The following is an 18,828-nucleotide window of genomic DNA, read 5'->3' as shown; positions in this document are numbered from 1 at the left end:
ACTAAATTGATACACCGGCACGGGTGAAGTTGCCCCCTTATTCAGACCATGGAGAAATAAGAAAACAGACAGAACATAAAATTATGACCTCTCACCGCCCCACGGGTCACTGTACACATTTTTGGCGATTTTTGTCGTTAATCATGTAGGCAACTACTACTGAAGGAAAACAAAAATGGAATCCTCTAGCAACGCTGTGGAACTGCACCAGGATGTGGCTGGTTCAGGCAAAACGTGAGTACAAAGCATAAATAAGTTTCTACGAGGGACTGCAAGCGTACTTTTCCTTGCCCAGGTCTTGGATCTGGGAGGCACACAGAAATACAGATACATGTACACCTAAAGCTGACAGGGACTCTGCTCGCCAGTCACACGGCAAACTGAGTCCCTGCGTTTTGCGTAATGCTCGCCCGTGAGCAAATACATGTACTACGAAGTGCACGCTACAAGTGCAGAACCCAATGCCTAAAATCATTATTGTTATCATAGAGTAGGTCTATTGCTCCACATGCAACTCGACGTCTTGTTTGAGATCAAAGCGATATTCCTCAGTGACCCATAGAATTGAGAAACCGGTATTTGATTATTTTTGGAACAACAATGGGGTCCATGGTGCACTTCGAACATCTAACAAAAGAAGTTCGGTGCAATAACAACAATGGACTCTCACATAGTGCCCTGTGTTTCTTTTGTTACATGTTAGTTGTGTGCGCGCACAGGCAACTTGCATAAATAATTTATGGCCGACATGATCACTGATCACTGGAATCAGTGTCCAAAGTCGTGATCAGTCAGATTAGAATTGTGCGTCTTCTAGTCACATTTCTGCTCAGTCATCGTTCTGCAGCTGAAGTACATTTCCTGGCCCAGATTTTCATCAATAAAATGTTGAAACAACCTGAAAAATATGCATGCACTTTAGATCAATTCAATTGCACGTATTCTGGATAGTTTTGCTGTTTAAAGGTTAACTGTTCAGTGGAACAACTTTGAAAAACAAACGGTTTGTTCCCAAGGTGATATCACTGCAACAGAACCGAGTTGCCTGTAAAATGGTAAAAGCAAGGAAGATTTTAATGATGAGAGAGGTACACTTTTCATCACATTAAGTTAAAAGGGGTTGCCGAATTGTCTTCTTACAAATCAAGATGAGTAGGTAGTTGCATAAATGTGTACCTAAGAAAGACCTTACTAGGTCAGTCTTTGGGTTTTTTTCTTCTTTGCAATATCAATCCTTCACCTATAACGTTCGCTAGGGGCGTGTTAATCGACGAAATGTAAAGCGAATAGAGACTTCTTAGTCTTACAAGTCGCATGCAAGTACGAGGCGCGGACCTTTTGTTTGCACAGAAGTATTATGTGTTGTTCGTCTTGCACACCATGCAATACATGGCAATTGTGCTCAAAATAGCGCCAATGCTTTTACAACGGATAGGTGATATGGCACTTCTGCGCTGTAATAGCTTTTTTCCCCAACAAAACTGGACAAATATAACATGGGGAATTAACCGAGAATGGGTCGTATCATAAATCACAAGCACTGTGTGTCGGTTTTATGTCGTGGCACCCGACCCCTCGAACTTCTCCTCGAAAAAACACTGTTACGTATCTGACTGGAAGTGAATCTTGAACATAAGAAAGAGAATCTGCCAAAATTTCTTTATACATGTATTTGACTTTTCCCCCTACAGAAATGAAATTAAGGGCTCGGATAAAGTCTTCTTCTCGTAAGTTTCAAATATAATCTTAGTTAATGTATGGATATTCATTTCAACCTTTTCTCTAATTTCTGTTGAAGATGAGCAAGTTATGAAATTTTTAATTCAATTCTTGTAAATCATCCTTCTGTCCCATTTAACCTGATTTTTTATTTTCTCTTGTCCCGTTTTAAGACCTTTTGCGGATGCTAATTTGCACATTTTGGAATCAAAGTACAAGTCTGATGCCTTCCAACTTCCAAGGCAGAAACCTGCCCTGTTACACTTACAGCTATTTCTCTATTTTTGCAGTTGCCAGAGCTTTTCTGATTTTGGTTACTTTGGAATTTTGGAATGTTTTGGAAAAATTATTCCAGTGAGCAAATGTTACGTTGACAATATCATCGGAAAACCCCGTAAAATCAACAGGGTCCTTTTTCAACGACCTTTGCCCCCACATACCAGTGAAAACCACTGGCAGCTAAATGTTGGAATATCTTAAAAAGTGCACTGATTACTGAGCATAGGCCTACCCAAAAGAGATTACGCTGAGGTGTAAAAAAAAATGAAAAACGCATTCCCAAGTATGATTAACACCACGGTCCCTGTAATTTTTTTAGTACACGTACCATGATAAAAGATGACCAACATGTACGTTTTAAGTAGCAGGATAACTGTTATCACGGTATTTCAGTAAAAAGACACAAAATGGAAGTCCGTTTTGTTTTAAATATACATGTAGGCATGAACAAAATAACTATCACATATTTGACACTTGTGGCATTTCATTTGCAGGTCTTACGCTCATGTCAACATTCACGAAAACATGGTACGAGATGAGGCGAGGACCCAAGGCTACAGGTGCGAATAACTGGGTCTAATAGCAAGGAACTGCTTCCATATGCACAAACAGTCAAAATTATGCAAAGAACGAGAGCAATCGTATTATTTTAAGAAACTTTCCTGAGGAGGCGCGGGTGGAATGTTCTATTCACCTCACGGAATTATTTCTTCCCATCATCAGGTCGGGGACCAAACCACAAACTAGCGACGACGCCAGACTACGCATACGCCGCTCGTTTGTGCAACGATGGCGTAATTTTTGAACTATTTCTAGATCACGGTTCGCAGATAACATCGATCTCTTTATCGGCTAGAAACTTCAAAACAAATTCCTCTGATTGATCAACTTTACAGGAAACATGCTACCCAAGATCTAAATGAAACTTTCCTTGCATTTGTTATCTATAAAAGTGGATCGAGGAGAGTTTTTGGTCAAATCTAGCACTGGATGTGTCAAATTCGGTTGGCAGGCGAGTCCAACTCTGCCGATGAAAACGTTTACGCGAAAAAAATGAAGCTTTGCCGAAGTTTACTTTATGCATGAAAATTGCCATTATAAATTTTCATCGATTGACCGTGGCAGGTTTTAAGTTTACCGTGGCGATTTTCCAAAATAGCGATCGAAAACAATTTTGTCATAGACTCCAATGGTAACAGCAACGGTGGCCATGTTGGCTGCCGGCATTTCAAATCCAGATATTTTCCCGAAATTACATCATTATCACGTGACCTGATGAAAATGACGTCATTGCCGCTTGAACTAGGGACATAATCAGAAACTAGGGACGTCGCTAAATTGTGGTTTGGTCCCCGACCTGATTATGTATTCATTATTTCCTTTGTGCAATACATGAATAAATTGTCTTGCCTTTTACTGTCGCGCGCGTAGTAAAACTTCTTATCCACGTAAAGAACCACGACTTTGCCTAATGTGTGCGCAGCGCAGTTCGACAGCATGAAACAGTCACCGTTGTTTATTGAAATGTATGTTAAATGGTCACGTTGAACATACCGAGTTATTCAACGGCACACGTGATCAACCCAGTAATCAGATGACGGATATTAATGTAGGGGCTGTGTAAAGCAAACTACTGTAAATAATATTGATTAGTCTCCACCGTAATGAACATTAGCCTGTAACCTGTTTTAACTGTGCCTAGTTTAAGTTGGCCTTTTGTGCCGTGTGTTCTTTTGCCTTGCCTTGCCATATTGCCCGCCTTAGCACCTGCGTCACCCCATTTCTGATTGTTGTTCATTTTGCTTACGACATTATGGTGTTACGATTTCTGACGCTAGAGATGCGTAAGTCTTTGCTGCTGTGGACGGTTTGGATTTGTCTGGTTTGTGCATAACTACCGGGTGCATGCAGACTTAAATGGGAAAAAAAATCTACGAAATAACTTGGTGTATTTCTAAATAGTTCGGAAGATTCCTTTTTATTGTGGCTTAGTCCCGTGTTGGCCAAGACCATCAGCGAAAAAGACAAAACAACACGTAACCTTTTCTTGGTATTTCTCTATCCGCAGGCAAGCTATCATGCAGTGTAGCGACCTGATCAAAGGAAAAGTGGTCGTGGATATCGGATGTGGAACAGGTACATTCTGTTTCTACACATGAAAAGTATATTCTCTGAAGTATTTGAGCCTTTAATATACTTGAAATTGTACTTAAAATGCTATCACCAATCCTGTCATTTTTACTAACAAAATATATCTATTTCTCACAAAAAATAGGAATATTAAGCTGCTTCTGTGCAAAAGCCGGTGCCAGAAAAGGTGAGTTTTAGTATCAAGATGAACACATGTAAATAGAAGAGGTTTGAGGTATGCATCGTATTAACAGTGTTCCTGCTTGTAAAAAGAGTCGCTGAATATTTTCTGCTCAGCGTCTGTCGTTGGTCGGAGTGCTTTGGTGTGAAATTAAGATAGCAAAGACCATGGCTGCCAACTGTAATAAATCCTTTGGCGGCCATTTGGGGGGGGGTATGTGACTTTGTTCCACTGGAATCTGCACAAGCAGACTTTGGTGCAGTCTTCTTTTGTTTTTATATTTCGTAGCAGTTGGCTGCTGCATAAGACAGTATTTCACCAACTGTTAGAAGAAGAAAAAAAGAAAAAGAAGACAAACAATCTGCACACATACCACACAATCCATCCTTCCACGACCCCTTCCTTCTATTCACCTGAAACCCTAGTGTACGGCATCGACGCCAGCTCTATTATTGAGCAGGCAAAGCAAGTAGTTCGGGAGAATAACCTGGAGAGCGTAGTCGAGTTGATCAACGGCAAGGCCGAGGTGGTAGATTTGCCTGAGAAAGCTGATATTCTCGTCAGTGAATGGATGGTAATGTGAATTTAAAGATTTTTTTTTATTAATTCCTTATTTGTGGGTGCTTCAATACGGACGATTCAACTTTCAGGGATCGTTAAAAAGGGCGAGAGATGATCGGAATAGTGGAGGAATAAATTGACTTCACCAGATGCCGATTTCAGACGATCTAGCCCAGGCAAAATTGTCCAGTGAGACGATGCCAAATCTGAGTTGGGCATAGACGCTAAAGCCTTACACCAAAAGCGTTTCTGTTGAAAGACTTGACGGGGGCATTCATGTTTGATTTTGTCGTAAAAACCAGCTCTGAATATTAATCATTAGCGGATTTGGCAAATGCGTTTTGAGTGTAAAAGCCATTTTAAATTCTGAGTTGGGCATAGACACTAAAGCCTTACACCAAAAGCGTTTCTGTTGAAAGACTTGACGGGGGCATTCATGTTTGATTTTGTCGTAAAAACCAGCTCTGAATATTAATCATTAGCGAATTTGGCAAATGCGTTTTGAGTGTAAAAGCCATTTTAAAGAAAGTCACTTCCCTGTTTTGGAAATGATAGTGCTTTCAAATTAAGCACGATGAGCTTGTCGTTGATAGGCTGCGTGGCTTTGTCAGCGACGACGTAGAAAGGCTGTCACGTTCCGAAGGCAGTAAATAAATAAAAAAGTAGAATGTTTAAGAAGTATACGATGTATATCGGCGAGTTGTGGGTTTGACTTTCGGTCGCCTCAACATCTTTTGATTTTGCGAAAATAAATGCGTAAAAGAAAACACTGTAGGCCTATATCTTGTTGCGTTCTCTTTTGGCAGGGCAATTTTTTGTTCTTTGAGGGTATGCTGAACTCTGTTGTAGTGGCAAGAGACCGATTTCTGAAGAAGGTGAGTTCGATTCTCGAAAACAACTTCTCATTTTGAACTATGTTGGCAGACCAGAGGTATAGTTGGGGGCGCAACGAGTTGTTTGACCACTGATATACTTCTCACACGAGGTGCAGTCCCACTCGAACGACCCATGCCAAATGGCCAGTGGTCAAACGAGTTACTGATGTACTTGTCACCAGTACAAACACGAGGTGCAGTCTAACTCGAACGACCCATGCCGAATTCTCGAGCGAAATCTTCACCGTCTATCACGTTTTTGCCTTGGAGTACTGTACTTCTCATGGTGCGTGCGGATGCGTTCATGGTGCTTGCCACCTCGCACAACCACGGAGCTATGATACAGACAGTTCCATGATACATCTTTTTTTTTCTCATATTGCGATAACCAGCGTTGCGATCATGCCTCGGTGACATAACTTTCCTCCCCGAATAATTCTTTATTTTTACTAGAGAGCAAGCAATAAATGTTTCAGCTCCATATGATTTCACGTCAAAATTATTTCACATCAAAATTATTTTTGAAATACTGCCACCCGAAAAACCTAACTTTCTAAAACGTAAACTAACCAGATAGCCGCTTCGTAGTTACATTTCATAAAGGAACACATTTCACTCGAATTGAGCAAAATACTATTCCGGCCAGAGCTTTCTCTCTTACCGGGCAGCATTTTTTTTCTAATTTTCATGGCCTATCTATCAAATAGACGCCTAATACGATACAACAAAGGTCGTCGTAGACGAAGCCATAGTTCTAATCCAATTTTGGTTGTGTCCAGGGTGGATTAATTCTTCCCGGCAAATGTACTCTCTTTGTTTCGCCTGTGGATTGCCGTAAGCTCTACGAAAGAAGGTGAGAAGCTAGACATGCTGATGTTACTTATTATTTCCTATCGCATTTGAACCAGCTATGGTCATGGCTGTATATAGAGGGAGTACCGCCATCTTCAGACTTTGGAACCAAAGTGGCTGTTCATTACAGCATGGAATTGTGGGCCTCGAGCTGCACCAAGAAAGAGTGTTATTTTCTTAGCAACAAAGGCTCCTTTGGTCGGAACTGAACTTCGCGTAGTTCACGAACGACTAGGAAATGCACGCGTAACGGTTGCATCGCTACCAACAAATTGAACACTCCCCACCAACGCGGCTTATTCAACCGATGAGGGCGTGCTTCTGCTGGAGGTGGATTGTGTGCTAATTTATTGATTGTATGCACTGACGTATAATCCTTCAACAACTGAGACATGTCCAATGTCTCTATAAACAGCTCTGGTCATGGACCTTCAGTCACAGTATTAGGCCAGTGTCGCGTGGGTGCTTTAAAAAGTAAAATAATTTTGGCCTCTTCTTGTAAAATGCATGTAATGAAAAACTCAATTTACGAATACTATAACAAGACGTACACATACACCAAGAAGAATTGTTTGGTTGTATTCCTAGTACCCTCAGAAGTATAGAGGTGTACCAGAAGGGGGGCATGTGGCCTAGTGGTTAGGGTTTGTAGCTCCTGCTCACAGGGTCAGAGGTTCCAATCCATCTGGTGGCCGCATGTTGCGATCAAGGGCAAGCCACTATCCCTAAGTGCCTCTTTCCACCCAGGAGTAATTATGTACTTGTGAAGACAGATTTGGTTATGTTAGCAGTGTGCGCCTGATGGGGCTGCATCAGCTAGTATACTCCCCAGGCAGCTGAGATGGTTTCAGGAGTGTTCAGTTGTTGTGAGCCCAATGTGCAGGGATAATGATGAGCCTTGAGCACCCAGCAGGGTGGATATGTGCGCAATATAAGACATCGGTATTATTAAAATTATTATAAAAAGTCGTCCTGTTTTTGAGTAAACGATCGTTACGAATTCTCTTCATGAAGTGTCACTCCTTTTTGTTGTTTTTTCCTTGTCTAGGATTGACTTTTGGTCAAGCACGAAGAAGACTTACGACCTGAGTATGGAATGCATGATTCCCTTCGCTAAGAAATGTCTTCTTGGTAAGTAACGAGGAAGAAAGCACGTAAATAAGATGTCAAACAGTATCAGGCCTGCCTTCCATAAGTTGTTAAGTATATTCAGATAAAACGTATCATTTTGTGTGCTGGTTTTTGCCGTTTATATGCGCTGTAAGTTGCTAACTAGTCGAAAAGCAGAGCTCTCTCGTAATTTGTCAATTTTGTTTTACAAATTTAGTTAATGTATTGTTTTCATTTCATGTTCCACGGTAACACAGATTTTCCCTTGCAGTTGTCTACGTCCGTTTAAGTGCATTTTCTCGATTTTTTAAATGACTACACCCTCAGATTCCTGACCATTTCAAGCATTGTTGTTAGGATTCCTGCAAACCTTGCTCGCTGACTAGCTTGTTTTACATCAACAAATAAAGTTTTGAAAATGTACCACATCAAACATAAAACCAAACGATATAAAACAAGGAAAGGGGCCCCTCAAAATTAGAAACGATAAAATAAAAAAATTGAGGGGACAAAAAATGGAAGTATTCAGGACTGTTAGGTTTAAAATAAAAATGCACCCATAGGATTGTGCCCAATTCAAAGATTGGAAACAAAGAAAATTGGGAATGATGCATTCAAGAGTTTTATTGAGAAGTCTCTAATTTGATTTTTAATATACAGGCTCTGTGCGCAGAGAGGACATTCCAAGTGAAAGTGTCATCGGCCCTGCTCAGCCACTCTACGACCTTGACGTAAACACTGTGACCCTCAAGGGTCTGGACCTTGTCAAGGTAGGAAGCTGTACTTGGTGCTTTGCTGGGGTCCATTCAGTTGACACAAACAAGAGGTAACGGAATTCCACCCTGTAAAACATATCGTTCACTCGGTGGTTTCTTCTGGGACCGTTTAAGCCGAGGGAGCACCAACCAGCGAGGTAGGGTGACGAATATATGCTTAGAAACCCGAGCGATCTTTCAAAGATACGGCGTTGGGACTTGGGAAAGGGGCATTCGTTCATCGAGCCTTTTATTCTTCGTTTGGGGCGGAAGAGTTACTTTTGCCTTCTAGAAGGTCGTCTTGATCATAGCTTTAGATAGTATAAAGAAGTTTGTTTTCCTCTCCCAATTCTGCGTAGAGGGACATTGAAGGACACAGGTGTCTCTTTGCCATTGCCAACTATAATTTCACCACTGGTCAGGATAAGAAACTGCATGTGTGAAGCATAACTCCGAATCTTCGCCAAATTTCATTTGAGTTAATTAATGAATATGTATATTGCACATGTTACAAGTGCCCACTGTCAATACATTTGGGCGATCTAACTCCTGAGGTGGTGCATTTACTCAACCATTTCTATCTTCAGGGGGACTTTCAGGTGACATGCGACAGGTCCACTAGCCTCACTGGCTTTGCCACCTGGTTCGATGCTTACTTCGAGGCCCCTGGCAAGGACACCAAGGTTTTGTCGACGTCCCCGTTCTCTACGTGAGTGGGCTAAAATGAACTTTGTGATGACTGGTGCAAAAAGCACTTGAAATTGGGTCTTACGCTATGACAGTGAATAACTCCTGACCAAAGTAATATTTCAGATGATGTTGAAACCTTCTGTCATCCCTCCCATGTCTGGTACAATGTGTTATGCGGGAGTTAGCTGCATTATGTTAAGAAATCTTGACAGTGTGCTATTTTGGGCCCAATTCTGTGGTTCTGCTAATCAAGGAATTCTGTTGTCATGATCATAATTCTCTTCTTCCATAACTGACACCGACCGTTTTCGCTGCTGGGACTGAATCGCTTATGGCTAGGCCGTGAATACGCTGCATTTGACCTGTCGCAGTAGAACTGTGTCATTGCAGCTTGTCCAATTATATAATGTACTAAATCAAATGGACGAGAGTCGCGCAATATCTGAGACAAACAAGCCCCAATGTACAAATTCCATAGATGTGTCTGAGGGGGCATAGCTATTCGCAAACGGCGATAAGCCAATTTGAACTTTATTTAATAATTTTGAAAAGTTCCCACCACCTCTTTTGGTGGTCTTTTCACTTTTCTTTATAGCCTTGTTGCTACCCAGTATTTGCCGCGTGTAATTGGTCGGTTGTTAGTCTTGAATATGCATTGCGATATGACACCGAAAATGAGTTGTTGATCCTTCTGCCCAATCAGCCGAACTCACTGGAACCAGGCTGTTCTTTACCGTGACGAAGGCATTCCTGTTAAGAAAGGTGACGTCATCCAAGGGAGCATGACTCTCACTCCAGCGGACCTGAATGAGAGGTATTGGCTTATGTCGTTTCATATACTGGGCTCAGATACAACTTCTCAGTCACATTATGAATAGTGCAAATGTGGACTTTTCCATTGAAATCCCATTTCTGTGGAATGAAACTGGATCACTTGGATTTCTATAAAAGGCTAAACCTTCCTGTCTGAGTCCGACCCCCAGCTCAGATTGAAGTTTAAATATTTGCCTCTTCACCCGGTAATTAAATGTGGCGGTGTTAATGCGTGTATTATATGGCCGTTGACGTTTGCTTGCCCTAATGTAAAATGGATTCTTGCGCTCATTCAGGCCACAAAGTGAAAAAACCCTGAGTATTCAAATTAGTCTTACCTCCTTAAAAGAGCCCCTAGTACCTGGTGCTAACATTCATGGGTATCAATCTGTCGTCAGGCACTTGGATATCAAACTGAGCTACCAGATTGGAGATGGCCAACGGGAAGAGAAGATGTACAACACCTGGCAGACACCGGGGCCCGTCGAGATGTATTAGGCCACACCAGGTTGTACTTTCCCATCGAGTAGAGTTGGACAGATCTGAAACTTTATGCTTGTATTGTTTTATGGCAAAATAGGGTACTCGAGGCTCACCGGTGGTATTTATCGATCAGTCCGGGCATTGCCAAGCATAAGACTTGAGAATGTTGTGAGCTTTCATTTAAACTCAACATTATTCTACGATAGAGGGAGCTTTCCACAGTCCACGTGCGTTTATCATCGGTCTGGGCAAGTCCGAGCGACAACTATGAATTACGACTAGAAATTGATTGTCATTTATTTTAGACGTAAGTCTTGTGGCAAGGAGGATCAGTGGTTATCAATATTTGTCTTTTCGTAATTAAGTGCCTACGGAACAATTAACATAGAATATTGTTCTGTTTAGGCGGTAGAGACCATGAAAGCAACGAGAGATGCACCCAACTACAAAATGTGAGAGATTTCGGAATATCGTTTGACTCACAGCGGTTCAGATGGCACTGTATCGCTCATTTGTGCTGGTCGGAAGCAGTCGACCATTGCAGTGGTCGAACTACTGATCTTTCTTTTATATTATTAAGAGTGACCACCGAAGTAAAATGTAAAATAAGAATAATGATTGGCGGCAGTTTGGGGTTTAAAATACACATTTACTCTGTCCGTGTTCCAAGGAGAGGGCGGTTTCATTCGTGTTTCAGTTATTGAGACGCTTTGTGAATTCTTCTTGTATTTCTGCATTCCGTCAGTCACATCATTGGCTAAACACTATTTGGCAAAAGCTGCAACTGCGCCGTTGCAAGAGAAAGGTCTTGGATGTAGTTCGTACACGCTCAGTCGTATTGTGCAGACGCCTTGCATGAAAGATGACTTTGCTGCCCTCTGTGGGTCATCTCACGTTGTTTAAAGCATCTGTTTAAAGTGATTTTTCTATTTCCCCCATTTGAAATTTCCGTTTATCCAGAAATGATGTTGCGCAACGTTTTGAATTGATTTGGTAATTTTAACTAATTGAGTATTCTTTATTCTTTTTAGGTATTCCGTTTAGACAAGGTTTCATTTGTTAGATAATTTCTAAGCTGAGTTTCAAATAACAAATGGAAGTTGTAGTATTGTGATAAATTTGATTATAAAAAAATACCCAAAATGATACCTTTTTAATGAGATATTCCGATAGGGTCGTGAACAAACTTGTCGTCCTTGAACCTCAAACAAACCTAACTCGACCAAACTTCGAAGTTTTAACTGGAGAATAACTATCAAGCTATCCAACACGCAATGTAAAATAATTTTGCTATAAAATGTTTCCCTCGAATCTCGAATGTCTCCCTGTCAATGTTTGCTATTTTACCGCAGTGTGTCTCTTAAATCACAGCTGGGACAATGTATCTAAAACTGTTTACACACTTAGCCCGACAGGACTTCTACAACTGAGAGCCGTATCGGTTCCGTGCGTAGTGTTCGGCAGTGATGGTGGTAGCGTGCATGACAATGTCACACAAATACTCCTCCAATCGTTTCAGGTTTATATTTATAATGCTTTGGCGTTCTGGCATTGTTTATCATCAAACGTAGATTGTCATTTCATTTCAAGCTATATCGTTGCTGAATCCAATGCGAATAATGTATTGATTTATGACAACCTCAATGTAGCACATTGGAGACATGGATCCCTATGTTTTATTTTGTACTTTGGGCATCCATATTCCGCACTGCCCGCGATACACACGACAATTCGATAGCCGTTCCGTCACATTACAGACCGGTGATGAAGACAGGACTCTTAAGCGCCCACTATAACACATACTCACTGCAAAACTGATATTAGAATCAAAGCTTTACTCCCTGAGGAGTGAGTTGTCCAAATTCTTGAAGCCTACCCCAATAAAGTACCGGTGTTATGTGGCAAACAAGTGTTCAAAAATGGGATCTACCTCCGTAGAGAATACAAATGAATGACGATTTTTCTTGTTAATTAAACTTTAATAAACCATTGACAGTTGATCTTTAGGAAGGTATATAAATGATGAATGTCTGCTTAAGAGGATTGTTCAATCTAATTTTATCAAGCAAGCCCTTAAAAGCTGCTCTTGATAAATGCATGCACACAGTAAGGACATGAATTGATAATAGGCCTACACATGTATTTCACTAATTATGCCATGAGATTCTAGATCGTTGCATCAAGGTGAACAATCGTAACATAATATTTTGGAATGTAGCATAAATAACTAAATAATGACTATTGAAAATTGAAAATAAAGAAAGATAACAATATGATAAGTTGCCAAAAAAGTTGTCATTGCTGTATGGCAACGAGAACACAACATTTAGCATCTCATGAAAATGAAATCGTCGAATTTTATTATTTTGTCATCTCCATGTGTGTAATTATTGTAACAGGATGGGAAATATACTTGGAAGAACAATGTGATCTCTAACCACGGGTGAGATGCAGGCACTGCATCAAGGTCAACAATTTAAATGACTGGCTCTTCATATAGGATTGCACGTCAATTCCACGTCAGTGGATAGAGTGATCATTTGATTTTTTTTAGTTCCTGCAGCGTCCCCCATCGTCTCAGCTCTCTGTATCTCCTTTTCTAAGTCAGCTGTGTTCTTACCGAACACAATTACCACGAACAAACCAGAGAAAGACTGAACAGCCCTCTCAGCGTACAAGGAGTCAAATCGAATCCCTGATTGCATTTCAACTCGCATTCCACTCGACCTTCCTCGTTTTGGGCTCGCCCAATAAACGCTGTCAGTTGGCCCGTCACTACCGGTTCGCCAGCATGCACCACACGCCGAACCGTACACGAGCAAACGGTGAACATCATCCCGTTAATTGCACTGCTCGCTGATCCCCGTAATATACGAGCACGGCTCATCAAGCCTGCGAATTTAGCAGTCATCCATTCATAAATACGGGGGACGCAGCGGGAGAGCTGCGCGGGCGGCCGGTCGCACGTTGTATAACGCCAGCGGGCATTTATCGCCGTGTAAGGGTGATAATCAGTATACACTTGGTAGTGCCGAGCATTTTGCCGAGTGCTTGATTGTAGTCACGGTGTGCGCGATCACATGCTCCGGACCTGTAGTGCAGTATTTCTAGTGCTTGAGTGTTCATTACACAAGATATATCTCTCCATATATAAGTGAGCACAAACCGCGAACGAAGTTCTTTTTTGAGACTGCATCGAATTCTTTATGCTGTGCATAAAAGATAAGTCTGGGACATGGAAAGACCAGAGTCGTTTATTGTTCCCGCCCGCCGGTCCCAGTGGCTGGTAAGCGCTTTGGCTTACGCATTCGGTCTTGACCAAGGCATCGAAAATGAAGTCGTCGTTCTTGCCACTGGCATTGACCAGTACATCCAGGAGATTTTCCATCACCTGGACCTACTGGGCAAGGACCGGGTGTCCATCTCAGACTTCCAACTTCTGTGCGAGGTGATTGGTTGTCCAGACTGCGGCAGGAGTCCAGCGGCCGAGGAGCCGGGGGGAATCGCAGAACTGACATTCAAAGAGTTTCATTCCAGACTGGTGCAGTGCTTTATAGGAGAAGAGACCGAGGATTACTTTTCCAGGAGATGGGACAGTCAGGGGAAGTTTGTGGAAGCAGAGGTCCGTGTCTTGCCCCGGAGTGGACTAAGCATACGCACCATGTGCACGGAGTGCTTCCAAAAGCGACCGGTGACAGAGATCTACCATTCTGTCATGTTCAAGCAGGGCAAGCCTTGCACTCCCGGTGACGACACGTCAGAGGCAGTTACTCCAACCCTGAATGGTACACCCTTGGAGGGCCTGAACAGTTCGGGGACTTCTGATTCTACCGAATGCCGGTGTACAAGACAAGAAATCAGTACAAGAAATCAGCGAGAAGTGATGAAGCTGCAGCAGGAAAACGACGGCCTCAGAGAGATCATTGAAGACATGCGGCAGGCCCTGCAGAGCAGCGATGCACGCCACCTGGCCCTGTTGGTGTCCCTCCGCAAGATGCAGATGGCGATGAAGGACGACCACCAGGTTTTCCCACCGCTGCCACCAAAGCTCCCTGGACATTCCTTCATACGGCCACAGAATGCAGTCACCTTGTCGCGAGAGCTGAGCCGTCTCCGGGACGATCGAGACAGGCAACTGGAGGAGGCAATCCGGTACACGCAGTCCTTGGAAGCAGATCTTTGGCAATCGAGAAGGGACCAGGTCCACCTGGGTCAAGCCAGGTCGTTGCTGTTGGGTCAGCGGCAGTCGCTGGCTCAGCGTCTGTGCTCTACCAGGGAAACACTTAGCCGGGGTCTGGAGAGGGTCCGTGAGCTAGAGAAGCAAATAGAGGGGATGGAGGACGTGCAGACCAAAGCAAAACAGCTGGCTGAATGGAAGCAACGCCACAGGTAAGATTTCCATCTTTAAGGATGTTATAAATGGCGTACCAATTTAGAGACAGGTTTTGAGGATAAAACAGCCGCACTGGTCGTTTTTAAAGGGAGGGGGCTAGAAACTAAAAGCAGTTGGAAGAATTAACATTTTACCGACTGAGATGTTTATTGTCACACGTTTTTAATGGCCTAGTTGCCAGGATCAAAACCATAATCCACATAGCCATTACGTATTGTGTTCGTAGATTTGATCAGCTATATGTTGATCAGCAATAAATACCAGGTACCTATTTATAGCTTTGCAGTATCATTGATAATCATTAATATAATGTTGACTTGTTATCTCATCTTTTCTGTAATATTCTTGGACTTAAAACCAAGCAGTCAATTGTTTTAAAACAGAGAAGTTTATGGTAAACTCCCTCCATGTTTTCTGACCTAAAGGTCTTTTTTTCGTGGTTCATAGTTGTCTAAGTATTTGACAATACGTCAAGGAGCAACCCTTTCTTGGACATGTTTTCAATGATCAAATTTTGGGTAGCGGTTTAACACCTGTAAATTTCGTTATAATATCTTCGCTGAATGACATCAAAGCAACAGCGCCCTCAGTTGTCTGAAAATAAGAGATTACACGTTACAGTGTAGAGGTCATACAGTTTTCAGACAAAGACGAGTATTTTGCAGAAAATGTACATCTAAGAGAAGTTACTTGATAGACCCTCTACACTTTACGTGAAGAGCCTCGTATACTTACTGGAAGGTTTGCGAAGTCAATCAGTGGTGGAAACAAATATTAAAGGTGTGAATTAATACAACTCAAGTTGTGTAGGTCCAGAGTGTCGTCACTTATTGTAGAAACTTCATAAATAGCACTGAAACTGGCGTTTCTCAGCCTATACCCGTTTTTAGACAAGAATCAACGTTTGCAAGGTATCATTGTCCAAAGCGTCCAAAGAAATTCAGTGACCGTTGAGCTGAGGGCTGCCGTAATATTCCGTGCTGCCTCAAAATGTATATTCCAACAGAGTGGAAGCAATAAGCAGGAGCTTTGAAATTAATCGTTCCGTCGTCTTTAACAAGATAACTTTATCTTGTATTCAGGAAATGGAAGCTTTATTTCCCGCTTCCGACATATGCTGCTTTTGGCGCACATGGCTGAGTCACTGACGTAAAAAGCCACTGCACCACCATGTTCTCTCTTGAGTTGAGAAGTGTGGCCTTAGTTTGTCGTCTCGTCTCCTCTGATTTCACCCCAAACAAATTCAGCCTCACTTGCAACATCTTTATCCAATATCGTCAGACCGTCGGCGTAAGAATCGGTCGGGTAGCCCCTGTGGTGCTACTGAGTATGACTGAGTGTGGCACTTACTCCGTGGAGGAATGGAGGACACTTTTTCTGTTTAGTTGGGAATGATTGGTCTTGGAAAGACGCGATTATTATTAATGATTGATTGGTAGCTTCATTTAGTTTGGAGGTCCTTTAGAATAATTTTGCACAGTGTAAATCAATAGGAACTCCACAGCATTTTTCACCATGGAGTATCCACTTCCATCAGGATGCCAAACTTAGTGATACATCAAAACAAAAAGGTCCATTTGACTTTCGAATACAAATCAATACAAATGAAAGCTCAAAAAGTGGCTCTGGCAGCTTAAGACTCGTTTTCACAGAGTGGGTCACAATTTTGGTCAGCGTGCTTTGGCCGCCATTGGGCGGTAACTTTCATCTGAGTCTCGGCGTTTCCCTGTTGAAGATCAACGCCAGCTCTGCCTTATTGGAACCAACTTTCTGTTTATGAATTCTTTATTCCTCTTCTGTCTTGTCAAAGCCCCAAATCCTTTCATTGAGCACAGAGAGCAAGATTGCCTCACGTTTACAGGTTTGAAATTACGGCAATAAGGTATTTTCCCTTCAATTCCTACAGTTTTAAATGGCCGGATGGGGATTGTACATAATGTGGTTTTAGCGCGTAAGACACAAGAAATTAACAGTGTCAGGACGGTCAGTTAAGCGTGCAAAGTAGAAATATCCCTTTCCTTTCAAAAATGAGCGAAAAACGCATTTGTGTTTTTCTGTCAGACGAACATGAACTGAATGCCTTTAAGCACTTATGGAGCGTGAAAGATTGCACACAACAGACAGTTAATTATTCCGGTTCGATTGGAACACACACGAAGTACTAGAGTGCTTTCCCGCCGAAAAGAACTAGGGGAAAACACAACTCCTTTATGGCTTTATGCCCGCGGGTGGACCACATTAAACGTGGCCGAAAGCCCACCAAAAGTACAGTGAACGATGAATAAATTCCCTTCAAAGACTGATCAGGTGTGCTGCTTTCGTGGTGATTATTAGTGGCCGTTGCGCCGTAGGATGGTCTATATATTGTGATATTTTCTGAAAAATACTCAGACAAAATAAACAAATTAAAAGAAGCAAGCCTGGGACAACGCCAACTTTATAAACCACAAGGCTTTGGAAACGTCATCTATAACGAAATAAGCTTTGCAACAATCTCGATGTAAACTTAACAATTTGCTTTGCTTTGGGATTGGTCGTGTATTAATACCGGGCAGTGTTGATTTAACACCGTGTAATGCCACCCCTGATAACATGAAACATCTGAAGGAATTTGGCTACAGTTGTGAGAGAAAATATATACCGTGAAGAGAGTTATTCTTTGTCACTTGGAAATCTGTTTCTTATCCATAGTCTACTCGTAATCTGAAGGAACCTGACTAGAATTGTAACAAAATGTAACTTGGGAGTTTTTTCGTATCCTCGAAATCTGAGTTTATGCCCACAGTCACCTGGAACCAAAATGCATGAGCACGATCGTACCCAGGAGCTAAGGAATGTACCATCTAATAGCTTAACGGACAGACTATTAATAAGGGAAGATCATGGATTCTTGAAAAAAAAATGGATCGCCCGAAAAGCAAACATTTTCGCCACACGCGGCCGGCAGCTCTTTTGATGGTGCAGTTTGCGTCGCGTGATTCGGCTTTCACGATGATTCGTGTTGACTCAAGAAAAAAACAATGAAAAGTGAAGTTGGCATTAAAACGGAACAGACAAACATAGATATCGCTTTCATACCGTAAGCGGTGTGAAATGATCATGATCCGATGGCCGCTTTAACGAGCACGAATCCCCCTGTTAAGATGTCTTCGGTAATAGCAGTCACAACAACCAGCAAATGATGGAAACTGTGTAGACGACCCTCAGCAAGGGGTCAATTTAAGTCGTGTGGCTCGAGTTCTGTGACTGGTTCTGCGACTATTTTGAGACAAAAGAGGCAAATCGACAAGTAGGAGACACAAGTCTTCCTTTCACACTGGGCATCTGTGACTAAAGTAAGCCGCGTGAAAATTTAAAGTCATCAAGCGCGCAATCACATTAATTGCGATACTGTAACCAATCGCAGCAATGAGACCATAGTTAACCCCCAGCACAGTAATTATCACCGTTCTGGTTGAAGTTAAGGCGAGATCTGGGAACGAGGTTTTCAACAGGTTTGTTCTGTTTGCTCTTCCCATCAAGATCAAACCACACCTTGCCAGTTATAGGTTGGAATGTGCTGGGCATGCATTTTCCGAATTGTTCAAGTTCGCTGGTAAAACGATGTACAGGAATGTTGTGATTTAATTTCCGGATTCGTTGTCCGGAGTGAAACACCTGTCCCGTACTTTTCTCTGTGTAAAAAATTAAATAACCAAAAACAGAACTGTTCCTCCCTTTAAAGGTATCCAAATGAATTGTAATGAGTACCATGTACACTATAAAATGCGTTCCTGAAAAATTCTAAGCAACGATTTATTTACCCAAATTTGATTAGAAACCACTGCAGTTAGTAGTTCGGATGACAATGGTGAATACATGTTACATATTGGCCAATGTTGGCAACTATTCAAAGAAGTGTTTTGAAGGATCGAAATGTGAACACTGCCCCATTGGTATATGCCACCACCTTCTGCTGGGTTAGATAGGCTCTGTGACGAATTGGAG

The 18,828-nt window shown here is 42.1% G+C and overlaps 2 protein-coding genes across 3 annotated transcripts in view; both read left to right on the top strand.

Moving 5' to 3' along the window:
* Window positions 1-6: 6 nt before the first annotated feature.
* On the top strand, window positions 7-12,721 carry LOC110989172 (protein arginine N-methyltransferase 6-like). Its single transcript, XM_087136199.1, has 13 exons — window positions 7-234; window positions 1,692-1,727; window positions 2,493-2,558; window positions 4,067-4,134; window positions 4,274-4,315; window positions 4,735-4,883; window positions 5,677-5,745; window positions 6,525-6,598; window positions 7,646-7,728; window positions 8,368-8,477; window positions 9,050-9,171; window positions 9,856-9,966; window positions 10,364-12,721. The coding sequence occupies exons 1-13, from the start codon at window positions 176-178 to the stop codon at window positions 10,461-10,463; spliced, it is 1,089 nt and encodes a 362-aa protein (XP_086992325.1). The 5' UTR covers window positions 7-175; the 3' UTR covers window positions 10,464-12,721.
* Window positions 12,722-13,298: 577 nt separating this feature from the next.
* Window positions 13,299-18,828, top strand: part of LOC110989184 (EF-hand and coiled-coil domain-containing protein 1-like) — a 35,153-nt gene continuing 29,623 nt past the window's right edge. For both annotated transcript variants that reach the window (XM_022253367.2, XM_087135445.1), the window contains exon 1: window positions 13,299-14,837. In XM_022253367.2, the coding sequence (XP_022109059.2) occupies window positions 13,684-14,837 (1,154 nt within the window). In that variant the 5' untranslated portion in view covers window positions 13,299-13,683. The remainder of the gene's footprint in view (window positions 14,838-18,828) is intronic.

This window comes from Acanthaster planci, linkage group LG04 (assembly GCF_054643075.1).
Source record: "Acanthaster planci isolate LZ-2023a linkage group LG04, COTS_SCS, whole genome shotgun sequence".
Lineage (NCBI taxonomy): Eukaryota > Metazoa > Echinodermata > Asteroidea > Valvatida > Acanthasteridae > Acanthaster > Acanthaster planci.
Note: the sequence above shows the minus strand (reverse complement) of the source record. Positions and strands in the feature narration are given on the sequence as shown.